Below are 14,640 nucleotides of genomic sequence, written 5' to 3' on the forward strand. Positions count from 1 at the left end.
CTGCTTCCCTCAGCCACGAGCAGGATAGGCTCCACTTGCAGCCTGCTGAGTCTCTACTCCTCTCGGCAGTGAGTGGACTGGGCTCCATTCGTGGCCCCACATGGCTGCTTTTTGCCGCTCCCTAATGGCTGGTGCCCTAGGCAACCGCCTAGTTCATCTGATGGAACACGCTGGCCCTGCCCAGAATTAAATGTGAAGGCAAGTATATTTTAAAGAATGTACAAGTAATTGGAATCACCAGTTCACCAATACCTCCACCAGTTTTCCCAGACATTCTCCAGTTCACCTAGACGCTCTAGCACTTCATCTTGCATCCCACCACTTCACCCACACCTCCCAACAAAAAACTGCAGAAATCAGAGAAGTCAGTTAGCAGGTGTAAAAGTATATGAACAAGTTTGATCTTTTACAAAAAAACAATTTCCGCATGTACTTCTTAAACCCGCTTGGAATGCCCCTAGAACACCCCTTTTTCCCCAGTAAAATGTACGTGCAAAACTGAAAATATGCAAGTATTCTCAATATTTATAAAATAGCATGTTCATGCATACATGCTATTTACATACAAATGTTATGTTTATTTATTTATTCATTTTTATATACTGTCATTCAGTTCAGCCATCATAACGGTTTACAAAGTCAAACAAAAACAGATAAATTATACATAGTTACAAAAAGGTAACAATGGGGGGGGGGGGGGGGGGGAAGGGAAGGAAGGGGAAGATGGTGGGGTGAAAAAGGGAGGAAAAGGGAAAAAAGGGAAGTAACAGTAATAGTATTAATTTATCATAAAGGAGGGATTCTATCATTACTTCTTATAAGTTCCGAATTGTAATGAATATGGTTGATGCTAGTTGTAGATACTTTTTCTTTTGTGCCTGGGTTTGGTTGGTTGAGTTGATTGTAGATGGATTGTTGATATAGATGATCATTAATGTAGACTGTATGAAAAAGGAAAGTTTTTAGATCTTTCTTGGACTTTTTGATATTGGTTTGAGTTCTCAAATAAAGTGGTAGAGAGTTCCATTTTTTTGGACAAACAATGGAGAAAGCTCTATTTCTAGTGGATGATAGTTGAGCATCTTTGATGGGAGGAATATTTAGACAAGAAGTGTTATTAGATCGAAGATTTTTTTTGGTAATTTGTGGAGTGACTTTTAAACCAGTATGTTTATGGTGATCAGTATGTTTATGCATGAAACCCCTTTGAAAATTAATTCCATAGTCTTTAATGTTACTGTATATCCAACATGTGGGTTGCCCACCAATATGGAACTTCATTTTCATTTTTTCTTACAAAAAAATTCCTAGCATTTTAGAATTATATGATTGTTTCAGTATTTGAAAAGTTCTGGACAGCATCTGCGAACAAATTAACACTCTTTTCATGATCAGAAATGCTAACAGAGCAACATAAAAACATGATGGTCCATCTAGTCTGCCCATATTCTTACTTGTTGAAAGGCATGGTCCACACTACTTTCACAGTATCTGCCAGTATATGCTCCTGACATTGGTACTGCCAGCATATGACTGGTTTTAGTATTATTTTATGTTAGATCATTACTACATCACTGACATTGCTGCCTAGATGTCCTGCACACCTTAAACTCAACATGGCCAAGATGGAGCTCCTTATCTTCCCTCCAAGCACACCTCCCCTCTTCCTCTTTTCTCTGCTTCTGTGGATAACATAGTCGTTGTCTCTATCCCATCAGCTTGTAACCTTGGAGTCCTCTTTGACTCCTCTCTCTCCTCTACGCATATCCAACAGACTGCTAAAATGTGTCGTTTCTTTCTTTATAACAACGCCAAAATCTGTCCTTTCCTTTCTGAACACACTACCAAACCCTTATCCACTCTCTCATCTCCTCCCGCTTAGAATATTGCAACCTGCTCCTCACAGGTCCCAGCAAGCCATCTCTCCCCACTGCAATCTGTCCTAAATTCAGCTGCGTGACTTATCTTTCACCAAAGTCGCTATGCTCACATAACCCCTCTTCTGAAGTCACTGCATTGGCTCCCTATCCACTCCTGCATACAGTTCAAACTCCTCTTTCTCACCTACAAATGCCTTCACTCTGCAGCACCTCACTGCTTCTCTTCTCTTATTTCTTTCTACACCCCTCCTTGTGCACTCCGCTCGTCGGATAAGTCACTCCAATCCGTGCCCTTTTCCTCTACTGCCAATTCCAGACTCCGTGCTTTCCACCTGGCTGTACCGTGTGCTTGGAATAATCTTCCTGAACTGGTGCGTCATGCTCCCTCTCTTGCCATGTTTAAATCCCATCTAAAGACCCACTTTTTTGAAACCACTTTTAAAGCTTATGCCTGATTGTCTGTTTTTTGTCTTGACCAACTTTCTTTTCTTTTAACCAAGTCTCTTGTCCTGTATGTTTGTCTTATTAGATTGTAAACGCTATTCAGCAGGGATTGTTTTCTTGTGTTTGTACAGCGCTGCATATGTCATGTAGAACTATAGAAATGTTTAGTAGTAGTAGTACATAATTACCAAACACACAGCTCAATACAGTAAAGTGCGGCCGCGGTTACCCTGCTCCTAACCGGCTTTCTACTCACTTTTCGGCCGCGTTAGTCCAACCCGCGAAACACTATCCCCTTTAATCCATCCTTACTGCCTCTTTAAATCCCCGGGTAACCCCTTCCGCACGTGGCATGTATATCAGATGTAAACGATCGAATTAGCTATTCCCTCCCATACAGTAATGTGCGCCCCGACTATCGCTATTTTACCCTGCCGTTTTGCCGCGCGTTTAACCTGCTCATTTACCACCTACCCTTACCCCTGCGTTAGAGGCAGGGGTAAGGGTAGACAGTAAACTTTCCCCCAAAAAGAAACCTAAAAACATAAAATCCCCTCCTCCCGAAGCAACTCGACATGTTATCAACTTACTTTTTGTTGCTTTCAGCCCCTTCAACCTTCTCTGCCGCCCTCCAGAGGGGGCAGCCAGTGGCGAAAGCGGCTTGCAGCGGCGCCCCCCCCCCCCCCCCCGCAGGTCCCGGTCTCCTTGTGCTTTCATTGGCATGAGTGCCCAAATTGATGGGCGCTCATGCCAATGAAAGCACAGGGACGGGCAGGCATGACGTCATGGAGGGGGGGGGGCAGCCGGCGGCGAAAGCGGCTTGCAGCGGTGTCCCCCCCGGTCCCAGTTCTCCTGGCTCTCGATGACAGTGGGCTGCCTCCAGCGCTCACGTCACCAGCGGCCAAGAAATTAAAAGAAGAGCGCAGGTGCAGCCAAGGGGAAAAAAAGACGTCACGCCCGCCCGTCCCTGTGCTTTCATTGGCTTGAGCGCCCAAATTGACGGCTCAATTTGGGCGCTCATGCCAATGAAAGCGCAGGGACGGCCGTGACGTCACGCCCGCCCGTCCCTGTGCTTTCATTGGCATGAGCGCCCGTCAATTTGGGCTGCCCCCCCTCCGGAGGACGGCAGAGAGGACGGCAGAGAAGGCTGAAAGGGCTGAAAAACAACAAAAGGTAAGTTGGCACATGTCGAGCAGCTTCGGGAGGAGGGAATTTTAGGTTTTTAGGTTTTAGGGTTTAGGGTTAAAGTTGGGATCCACTTCCTGGTGCCTGTCATTTCAAATGTCATTTGAAATGACAGGTACCAGCGCTGTATTAAGCGCCTATACAGTAAAATGGGTTGCGCGGGCCTAACGCTTCGCCTAACGCTTCTTGGACGTTATTTACATTTGCATGAGATTAGAGTACAGGATCGAGCGGTAGGTGAGCCGGACTGTGCGTGCGGCAACCACGGGTGTGCCCGGCACTAATGCAGCTCTTCCTACCTGCCCTTACTGGATCGACCCGACAATAAGTAAGATTTTTGTGACCTTCCAAAGCTCTGCTGGAGAAATGTTTCTGTTTGAGAGGCTGATATCATTGATGTCCCTGGATTTGGATGAGGTGGCTAAAAGGATGAGTAGCAACATTTTATCAAAGGTCATTCCTACAGTAAGGGAGCCTGGAGTGGAATATCAAGTGATCAAAAGTGAAAAATTATATTTAAGAAACATAAAGGCATAAAAGATTTGTTACGCCTTTCGGTCGCAGAAGGTTGCGACATCTCATGCTCACCTCCTTTCTTCCTGCACCATCAAGTCTGGGAAGAATGGCGGTCTCTGCTAATCCCCGCCGACCTCTCTGGCGTTCCCGGGACAGCATGGGCGCTGCCAACCGCCATCTTGGATCCGGAATTACTTAGGCGTGCGCGCGCAAGGGCCTCCTTTGTACACAGCATGGCGGGAACCTTGGGGGCGTCCCCTCACGATGACATCAATCCGCTATTGTATTTAACCTGACCGGTCTTTGCCTTCTTCGAATTAGCAAGGAGTTCCGTCTTGCTGAATCCGCCTCATTCGAGGACTTCCTGTGCCTGACTTTGGTCTTGGCATCCAACGCTCTGAGTACCCGCTCCTCGGGGGCTCCCCTGCGTTCCCGGCTATCCGCTCCTCAGAGGGCCTACCTGCCTGACTGCTACCAGACCTGCTTCTCAGGTCTCTCTCTCTCCTGGAACCATCGTTTGTGAGTATCTCTACTGACTTCTACTATATGAACTGTATTGAGGATTCCCGTGGTGTACCCCCAGCCTCAGGCCACTACCGCCTTTCCTTCAGTAGAAGCTATTCAGCATTTCCTGTGCTGCAGAGTATTGACACACCAACTACGGGAGCCACTTCTGGGTTCCGGCATCTCTACCAGTTCTTCAACATCTACTGTATAGACATCCTTGGCATACCCCGCTCCGCGGGCCACTACCGGATCTGTATTCCTGAGGTGCCTACACTCGTCAGAGAAGATCTCCGGCATATCCCACTCCGCGGATCACTACCAGATCTTCTCATCTGTGGCCTCGCTCTGGGTATTCCCCATTGCGCTATTACATCTCCAGCTCTGTGGACATTACTTTTTCCTTCCTTCATAATAAAGTCTGTACTTCTAGCTGTGTCCCACACCACTGAGACTACGCCTGCTGACGGTGAGGCTCATAGGGCTCCTCCCTGTGGGAGGAGACACCTCTCTTCTCAGCCCAGGGTTCACATTCTTACAGAAACATAACAAGACTATAAGGGCCAGTTTGTCCGCTCATCCACAAAACTCAATTCTACAATCCCTACCACTCATTCAGTGTTTTACTTTGCTTGTCCTATCATGCTTTCTTGAATTCAGATTACGGATTTGATTATGAACATTATTAATTGCAATCATTAAATTGAAATATATTAAATAACTTATATTAACGTTCACCAAGGTTTCACATAAAACAAAGATAATTTCTCAGGAAATCTTATAGCAAATAAAAACATGAAAATAACAAGTCTAAAGAAGATATGCTTGCAGCTCTGGATTCAAATATGAAATTTCCAGTTGTAGAGGAGCATTGCCTCATATTTGCTAGATCTAGGGTTGCCAGGTCAACTGGAAGAGGCTGATACATTCCTGGTTTTTTTTTTTTTACCTATTGCCTGCATGGAGCTGCTGTAAGAAAGTTGAACTGTCTCTTAATGGCCATCTGTCAACTAGACTCCTAAGTTCCAGAGATCCAGAATTGTCTCTTCTATATGTCTGTATAGGAGGCCCCAGCCATTTGAGACAAGGGGCCGCAAAACTGGGCAGGCATGCTGCAGTCAGCTCGAGGTGGGGGAAGGGGGGGGGGGGGGGAATGCAAGGTCAATGGGACTCCTTGGCTGGTTTAAATACAAGCCAGGAACCAATGAGAAAGTGAAGGGTAGTAGGGCTCAGGAACAATACGGGATGGGAGAGGGAGTGGTTGCACATTAGCCAGCATGGGACCGGAGAGCACCCCTCCCACCACCCCACAGCGCTAAAGGGCAAGGGTTGGGGGTGGGGACTTTGTCACAGCCTCAAGCTAGCGGCAGCTGGACCCTCATCAGCGCATAGAAAGATGCTTTTCTGTTACGGGAGGGGAGGGTCTGGGCACCAAAGACTAGGTATAGGGGGAAGCTTGTTGGAGGCGCATGAAGTGGGGTGCCATTGGCCTATTATTTGGCAAAAAGTAATGGTTATATGCAAAACATGGCACAGACCGAGATGATGGCCGGTCTGGGGGTGACCAAATGGATGTCTAGCATAAATAAATAAATAAGCGTGGCCTGCAAGGACGGCCAAGGGAGGGGCGAGGTGGCAGCACACTGCACAGAGTGCAGTGGCCACAGCAGCATTCACGGAGCGGGATGCCAGTGGGTTCCACCTTCACGGAGCGGAAGGCTGGAAGGCTGCTGCCTCGCTGGGACAGCAGCAAGCAGGGGGTAATAGCACGAAGTCTGCCGGTGGGGGTTTAAGCCATTTTTAGAGAGGGGAATGTTAAGCTTGCATAAAGTATTTCTGAATGTTGATGTTTTAAGCTCATGTTTGTATGGCTGTGGCCGTTTTATCCACTCAAGAACATTATGTACCTTGTAGCGCATCATTGTTGGCAAGGGGGCAGGGGAGGGGTGGGATACCCATTAAGCACTAGGTACACTGTGTAGCCACTATATATATATTTAGCAACAGTAGTATATCTCCATACATACAATGGGGAGTTAGACACATAGGAGCCAATTTTTCAAAATTGAGTGCTTGAGCTCCTTAATATTGAGCAACTCCTTCACTGTGTCCAGGAAGCGGTTTGTGTGGAGTTTAGCACCTTCTATCATTTTGAAAATGTGGCTCCTATGATTAGGGTTGCTAACAACACAATTTACCGCCTCTTGGACACAGTGAAGAAGTTTATTCAATAACGGAGGTTGCACGTATGGTAGGATAAAGTTGCAACCCTAGCCAGATCTCCAATGTTTTTTTTTGGGGGGGGGGATCTGCAGTGTCCTGTCCTACAATGTTTTAATTTCCCTCAGAGCCGCAAGGTTTGCGTCTTGCACCTCTCCTGTCTCATGCGTTGTTGTTTTTTGGTTTTTTTTTTTTAAAGCTTTGGGGAATCTTTCTCTCATAAAAACGCCGGTCGGCCCGCAACGTCCCCCCGGCGCCACTGCCGCCAGTTCGGGCGCTTTTCGTCTCCGGCCCTGCAGGTGGCACTGTCTCCCGAAGGCTCCTCAGCTCGTCTCTCTCGCCTCCCGCCGCCAGCTTCCGGCCTTTTCCGGGTCCCCACAGCAGTGCTGCCGGCTGCCGCTTCCTCGGAGCGGAAGGTGCGCGCTGCCGGCCGGGAGCTGGAATCGAGCGCCCTGAAGCGGTCTGGCTCCGCTCCTGCTGCCGCTGCTCTCTTCGGCCCCACGCCGCCTCCTGCTGTTGCGGGCCCCGGCCGGCGCACTCTGGTGCTGCCCCTACCGCCGCCGGCTGAGTGCTCCCTCTGAGACCTCCCGCCCTCCTCCTCCTCCTTCTTCCTCCTCCGCCGCCGCCACCGCCTGCCTGCTGCTCCTGCTCCGGCCTCCCGCCGCGTCTCCCGCCATGCCCGGCCCAGCCGCCGGCAGCCGGGCCCGCGTGTACGCCGAGGTGAACAGCCTGAGGAGCCGCGAGTACTGGGACTACGAGGCGCACGTCCCGAGCTGGGGGTAAAGAACCGCCGCCGCCGCCGCTGGTGCTGAGGGGCCCAGCTCCGGCACCTACTCTCAACTTCCTTTTATAATCGCCAAAACAATACAACTTCTTACTATAACCCAGAGTAATCGGGCGGGCGGGGGAATAAAGCGAAGGTGTAGCGAGAGAATTAAGAATAAAGCAAAGGAAGCCGCCCCAACGAATTACTGGGGCCAGAGTTTTCTTTTTAACCATTCATTAATAAAAGTTATTAATGAATGATTATTGTGAAGCCCCGGAAGCGCTCACGAGAAAGCAAGGCGTTTGTCCATGGGTAATCACTGTGGCTTGCTTCTCAGTGGATGAGGATGGAGTAGCGGCTTGATGAATAAAGTATGGAGGATGGTTAATGAATCTACAGAAATAATTCAGCGGTGTGAGGGGGCGGAAGCCATGTCTGTCTACTTTTCTATACAGTATAAAAGAAGATGAGTAATATTCCATCCTGCGAGAGGGAGCGATGGGGGAAATCTATGTATAGTTTTAGTGCAGATTTAGAGTGATACTAACTGGAAGTATCTTATATAATTTTAGTCTGAAAACATTGGGGTACCAGGATCTTGCCTCAAGATCCGTCTGTGGAGAGGTGTTGACATTTTCTCTTTTCTAGAGTATTATCTTAAGGTTTATATTCACATGACTTCTAGAGAGATTTTCTGGTTGTGTGTGTCTAAAAAGACACAACAGTAAGAATTCTTTATTTATAATGTTTCTTTTTAAAGTGTTTTGAAACTCTTTCCACAGATATCCACATTTCATATAGTCCAGGGCTTTTCTTTGTGTACATCAAGGAAATGTTTGTTTATATTTATGGCTTAAGCTATCATTATAGAAACGTTGGTGTCTTATTTCTATGCTGAGAATATGTGCACAATAACGAGGGGGCGTACTCTTATAATAATTGTTGCTTGCCCTGAGTTCATTGTGAGGAGCAAAACTGAAGAGCCTTCAAGAATTTGGATTATGCCAAGCACACCCTGACATGACTCGTCTTCCTTTTTCTTGTCTTCCAAAATGGCCCAAGAATTTAATGATGTGTGTTCTTAATATAATGCTTAAGCATTGGTATCTTTATAAAACTGAATATAATGTAAGACATCTTTAAATGTGTGCTGGAGAGAAGTCTAATTGAGAGACACATAGGAGTCCAAATTATTTGACTATTTGAAAGGTTATCATTCTAAATATCCTCTTGGCTACACAAATAGCTTATATTTTACATATTATAGCTTATTCTCTAGCTATTTTCTTGAAAGTGCAGAAGTTTGAGTTCTTTTTTTTTTTTTTGTAAATAAATTGGCTCTGAGAAATCCCTGTCAAATGTCAGTAGCTAACCAATATGAAGCTTGCTTTGGAAAGGGGGACTTCTGTAAGATTTGCCTTGTTGAAATAAAAATTAGTTTGAAACAGAAATGTCTTAATTTTAAGGTATTTTACATGAAGAATAAAGTCCTGGGTTTATAGGTTGTACAGTAGCTTCATATTTTGTGTTTTGAAGGCATTAGAGTTTTATAATTAGAATGCAACTCCATACATCCTGATGGGCTTGATGTACTAGCCTTTTTTCTCTTCAGTACATCTGGTCCAATATTTTCCTTCTAACTTATTGCAGTGTCTGTCATAGACTTTATATGAGTGATTGGCAGTCACTGAAGTATGGCTTGAGCATCCATTACTTGTAGCAGCAGACTATTTGTGGTAGAGTTGACCATTTTCTGAGAGGTGAGAAATGTGGTCATTTTTAGAAGTTCTTAAAATAACCTCATTGGATATCCCTATAAAGTTATAACATTCATAAAAACATGTTAGGAGAAATGTACCAAATTAATTCAGTGATAGAGAATTCAGGTCACTTGCAAGAGCCAAATGTGAATTTCTTGAATGAGCCAGTAAAGGAAGAGCTAGCACAAGTTTAATTTTCTTTACTTTATTGGATTTGCTAAATCACCATCCTTTAATGAAAATCGAAGCAATGTTTTAGTAAAATGAGTTATGTTCATTTTACTAATTTGTTAGCTTTGCTGAATTAAAAAATTGTATTTTAATTTTTTACTCTCTACAAAAGAGAGTCATTTAATTGTTAGTGTTTAGTCTCAAAATTCTGTTCCATAATCTCCTCTGTAGATAGTTAATCCTGGCTTTGTGTTGTGAAAATAAACTACACACACATGGCATCCTAAACATATCTCTTGCCTAGTTTTTCACTGCAGTAGAGTGTAAAGGCCCAAACTCTCTGTAGCTGGGAGTAGTTAATTTTGCTGTTGGGCAAGTTATACTGATTCAACATTTGCCTACTGGAATATTAAATAATGTCTGCTAAGTCCCTGCTGACACAGCAGGTTATTCTGATCGTAATCACATGGGAGAGATGAGACCAGAGACAGGGTGTGTGACTTGGGCTTAGTGCTGAAGTATCTCTCGGTGATTTGAGGACCAGCACTGTATGTGTTGCTCTGCAAGCCACAGCTGTTCTGTATGGGTGCAGAGAAGCTGCATAATTATCCTGTTTTCACTTGCCCAGTGATCAAGCAGGCTCGTTAATTTTCAACATACTGCTTGGAAATCAGGCTTTTAAAAGATTGACGACAAACAGAAAATAACTCTGTTGCTAGGATGTTTTTTTTTTTTTAATCCTTTGAGAATGGTAATAAGGCTTTTCCAAGCTTAGTCTCCTCTGGGTTGAAATTTAAAATCCTTTCACCTATATACATGTTTTTTGGACATATTAACTGACATCAACTATCTGGTCAGATTGATGTGTTGACTGTCCTTCGTTTTCCTTTAGCTATAGGCAAAGTGCAAGAGGAGAGATACTTTTCCAAAAAGGTGAAAACATTTTCCTTTGAAAATTAAAAGGATGGTCAGCCATTTGGAAGTAAAGGTTAACCAAGTTTTACCTGATACCTTATTACATTTACTGTTCATTTGTGGCTAGCTTTTATTGTGAATCTTACTCCCACGCTTGTTTACCCAGCCTGTGCAGTCCTTGTTGGTTGTCTGAATATAAATCCTCTTTTCTTCATCCCCTGCCGTTGAAGCAGTGAGCTGCACTGGATATGTATTCTAAGTGAAGTATCAGGCTTGATTTGGGGTAATAACCGCCATAACAAGCAAGCTACACACAGGCTTATTTGTTTTACCCAGACTGTCATTCAGTCCTTGTTTTATATTCAGACATCTACCAACGAGGACTGAATGACATAGTCTGGGTAAAACAAATAAGCATGGGTGTAGCTTGCTTGTTATGGCGGTTACTACCCCAAATCAAGCCTGATACTTCACTTAGAATACATATCCAGTGCAGCTCACTGCTTCAACGGCAGGGGATGAAGAAAAGAGGATTTATATTCAAATAACCAAAAATGACTGAATTGCACAGGCTGGGTAAACAAACGTGGGAGTAGCTTGCTTATTACAGCGGTTACTACCCCAAACCAATTAGCTGGATACTTCACTTAGATGCAGCTCCAGCACTGTTATCTACGATGGCGGGGGTGGAAGGGAAATAGAACCAAAAATTTTTTTTAAAGGGACAAGAGTAACAGAAAAGTATGGGAAAAAGTGTGAAAGCTTGCTGGGCAGACTGGATGGACCGTTTGGTTGTCTTCTGCCATCATTTCTATGTTTCTATCTGGTCACACAAATTGGTTGAGAATGGTGTTGCTAGAATATTTGAGGTAAATATTTAGTTGTATTATAAGAGCAGTGTTGGTATTTCATAGGATTAGTGAAAGGGATGGCAGAGGGGAGATGGACCTGGGCTGAATGTGTTTGGATGCTTTACTAACCCTTACGGTACCTGTTTATAAAAGAATTTTTCATTTTGTGTCGGGGGGAAGGGGGGGATGCTATGTTACTAGAGCCCTATATAAGGCATGAAGAAGGGACAGGAACACTGTTTTTTCCAGTTATATGAGGCTTATGCTTGGTGGTAGTTAAACCAATGGCTTGGAGTCCCTTGTCATGTTGCTTCTCAAGAAGAGTATTTGTATTAATTTTTGTTTTGTTAGGACTAGCTCCTCACACATTGGCTATACTAGTCAGCTCAGATTTTTATAAAAATCAGCCCATAAATGCACATAAGTGGTAATTCAAAAAAAGCTTTCAAAGCAAAAAACATGACTGATCATTTTGAGCTCTAATATCAAATTGAAAGAGAGCATAGATCCGAAGAAGAGACCTGTGTGATCTTGATAGCTCATGTACAGAATTCTTTAGGTAATAGGTTACAAATAGTCCATTTGGTTGCCTCACGCCATAATTGTGCACAGGTTGTTTACGTGATTTGCTCAACATTACCCCCAGGTGGGGTGGGAAAGGCAATCTGTATGGGGTTCCTAAAAATAATTCTGTTCCTCTGCAACTTTTCAGGAAAGGGTTTAAAGGCAGTTCTTGTCATGTGATGCCTGGACTGAGAACAACTGTAAGTCCCTTTCTTTCCCAGGCTATGCATTCTGGGGAAGAGACTTTGAAAACACTCAGAAACCCCCAAATATTTTTCTGTCACGTAGGAAACATTTATATAGGTTTGAAACTTAAAACTTCTGGCATAACTTTCTTTGACCTGTTTGCACTGCTCTTACTAGTAGCAAATTGTTCCTGCTGGTGTTGTGTGTCTTAAGAAACCCAGTGTGGACAGAATGGCAGCAGGGACAGGGGGCATGCAGACCTATAGGCACAGCTGCGTGACTAGTGGCAAGATCCATCGAGCTATTCCCGCAGGTTCTGTCTTATGGATCACTGCTGGGGATAGGAAGGCAGCATTGATAGCCCAGTTAGATCTTTGGGACTAGGCGTGTGTGAGTGACATGAGGACAGCTTCTTTGGATGCTGCATCTTATAGGGCAGCAGGGGGAGACTTTGACTTTTGCTTTGGGGGGGGGGGGGTTTGGCATGGTATGTAGCAGTTTTACTGTGCACTTTTTAAGCTAGCATTATGGCTATAGTTGCTCTCGCCTAAGTTTTAGCCAGTCTGAATGTTTTGTGTTTAGTTGCATGCTCTGGGGGTTCTAGCCTTATGCCTGAGGTGTACCTGGAATTGGTTTGATGTACCCTGGAGTAGTGTAAAATGGTCAGAGAAGCCTAGTTTGAGTACCTTCTCAGATGTGTGTGTCAGCTGTGTTACAGCAATTTGTGACTTATGCATTTATGTTTCAATTGCCCTCCATTCATCTGCCTGAAAAGTTCCTGTCCAAGTCCTGCGATACTGGTGTGCTTGAATTGTCAGATTGATTATGAAATCATGCAATGTCACATCGGTGAATATAGTTCTGTGGAAACTATCTGAGGGTGAACTAAAATTTGCTGTGTTCTGTAGGAAATGTGCCATTAGATTTCTGGATGCTACTGAAGTCTTACAGCCAGTATTTGCCTACAAGAGTTAAAGGCCATCTTGGATGCATACATCATGTAAAAGATATAAGCTAGCTCGATACAAGGAAGTGTTTCTACCTTTTTGGACACATGGTCTTGTATTTCACCGACATCAGGTCTCCTTACTTCAGTTCAGAGTCTGCATGTAAGAAACTAGTAGTAGACATCCATAACATTGTACAGATTCACATAAGAGATGGTCCCTTCTCCATGGAGCTTACACTCTAGTCAGGACAAACATACATGACAGACGAGTCTACGGGAAGTATATTTATTGTAGAGAAGTGATTAGATTTTAGACTGGATTTGAATGTGGTCAGAGAGGGAGCATGATGCATTGACTTGGAGTCTATTCCAGGCATTTGGTACAGCAATGTGGAAAGCATAAGGGGTCAAGACTTGGCAGTGGAGGAGAAGAGCATAGATAAGTGACTTGCCCCATGAACAGCGTTTACGAGGAAGGGTATAGAAGAAAAGTGAAAATGAAGAACTGCAGAGCGAATGCATTTGTAGCAAGTAAGAGAAGCTTGAACCAAATGTGAAGTGGATAGAGAACCAATATAATGACTTGAAGGCTGGTTACTTGCTCATAGTAATGCTGGAGAAAGATGTCGTGCAGTTGAATTTTGAATATGTTGCAGTGGAGAAAAGTGGTTCAGTGGGAGGCCCACAAAGAGCAAGTTGCAATAGGCTAAATGGGAATTGAGTGGATGAACTTTCTGATAGAATGCTTAGGAAGAGACATATTTTAGTGATGTTACAGAGAAAGAAACTTACTTTAGCAATGTTTGTGTGTAGAGAGGGCATAAAAGATGACATTGAGTTATAGGCCAAGGGAATCAGGAGGATGAGACAATCATCCACAGAGACAGAAAAAGAAGAGGGGAAGTGGATTTGGTGGGAAAGAGGAGTAGTTCTATCTTGACCATATTAAGTTTAAGGTGGCGGCAGGATATCTGAGCTGCAATATCAGTCAAGCAATTTGAGATTTGGGACTGGGTTCTTGGTGAAATTTCTAGTATAGAGAGGATGATATGGGGGGAGTCAAAAATGGTACCGAAAGTCATGGGAGGAAGTCAGAGCACTAAAGGAAGAAGTGTAAATAGAAGAGGATCCAGGGTAAATCTTGAGGCATATTGACTGAGTTCTTTCTTCACTGCTACAGTAAATGTGTGATGGGAGGGATAAGAAAACCAGGACAGAACTGAGTTGGAAAAACCAATTGAGTACAGTAGGTCAAAGAGTAGATAGTGATCATCGATTCAAAAGCAGCAGTTAAGTTGTTTGAGGATTGAGTAAAGGCTCTTGGCCACAGCCACGAAATGCTCATTTGGAGACTTTGTTATTAGCAGTCTTTATGGAATGTAGAGGGCAAAAGCCAGACTGAAGCGGATCCAGAACGTTTTGAGGTGAAAGGAAGTCAAGACAGCAGAAATGGAATGGCATATTATGACCTCACTTCTACCTTTCTCTTTATCTCTTTGAGAGCTGCAATAAGAGCCCACAGCCTGTGCTGTAGTATATCTCGCATACCTAGAAGCAGGGTTTTGAAATCCACTTTCCTTGTTTTCTCAGCTGTTTAGATAGCAGAGAGCAGGAGGTACGTGTCCTTACCCCTAGTTCCCTGTACATACCTGGGTCAGTCCAGACTCCTGGGTTCATTCCCCCCTGCCAGCAGATGGAGACAGAGAAAAGCTTCGCTGACACGGCATCA

General features: G+C 44.4%; 1 protein-coding gene across 3 annotated transcripts in view; it reads left to right on the forward strand.

Moving 5' to 3' along the window:
• Positions 1-7,045: 7,045 nt before the first annotated feature.
• CSNK2A2 (casein kinase 2 alpha 2) overlaps positions 7,046-14,640 on the forward strand; it is a 255,941-nt gene continuing 248,346 nt past the window's right edge. The window contains exon 1 of one of the 3 annotated variants that reach the window (XM_029609255.1): positions 7,046-7,528. In XM_029609255.1, coding sequence (XP_029465115.1) covers positions 7,425-7,528 — 104 coding nt within the window. In that variant the 5' untranslated portion in view covers positions 7,046-7,424. The remainder of the gene's footprint in view (positions 7,529-14,640) is intronic. The other 2 variants (XM_029609253.1, XM_029609254.1) reach the window with 2 other exon arrangements.

The sequence above is a fragment of the Rhinatrema bivittatum genome, chromosome 7 (assembly GCF_901001135.1).
Source record: "Rhinatrema bivittatum chromosome 7, aRhiBiv1.1, whole genome shotgun sequence".
Classification (NCBI taxonomy): domain Eukaryota; kingdom Metazoa; phylum Chordata; class Amphibia; order Gymnophiona; family Rhinatrematidae; genus Rhinatrema; species Rhinatrema bivittatum.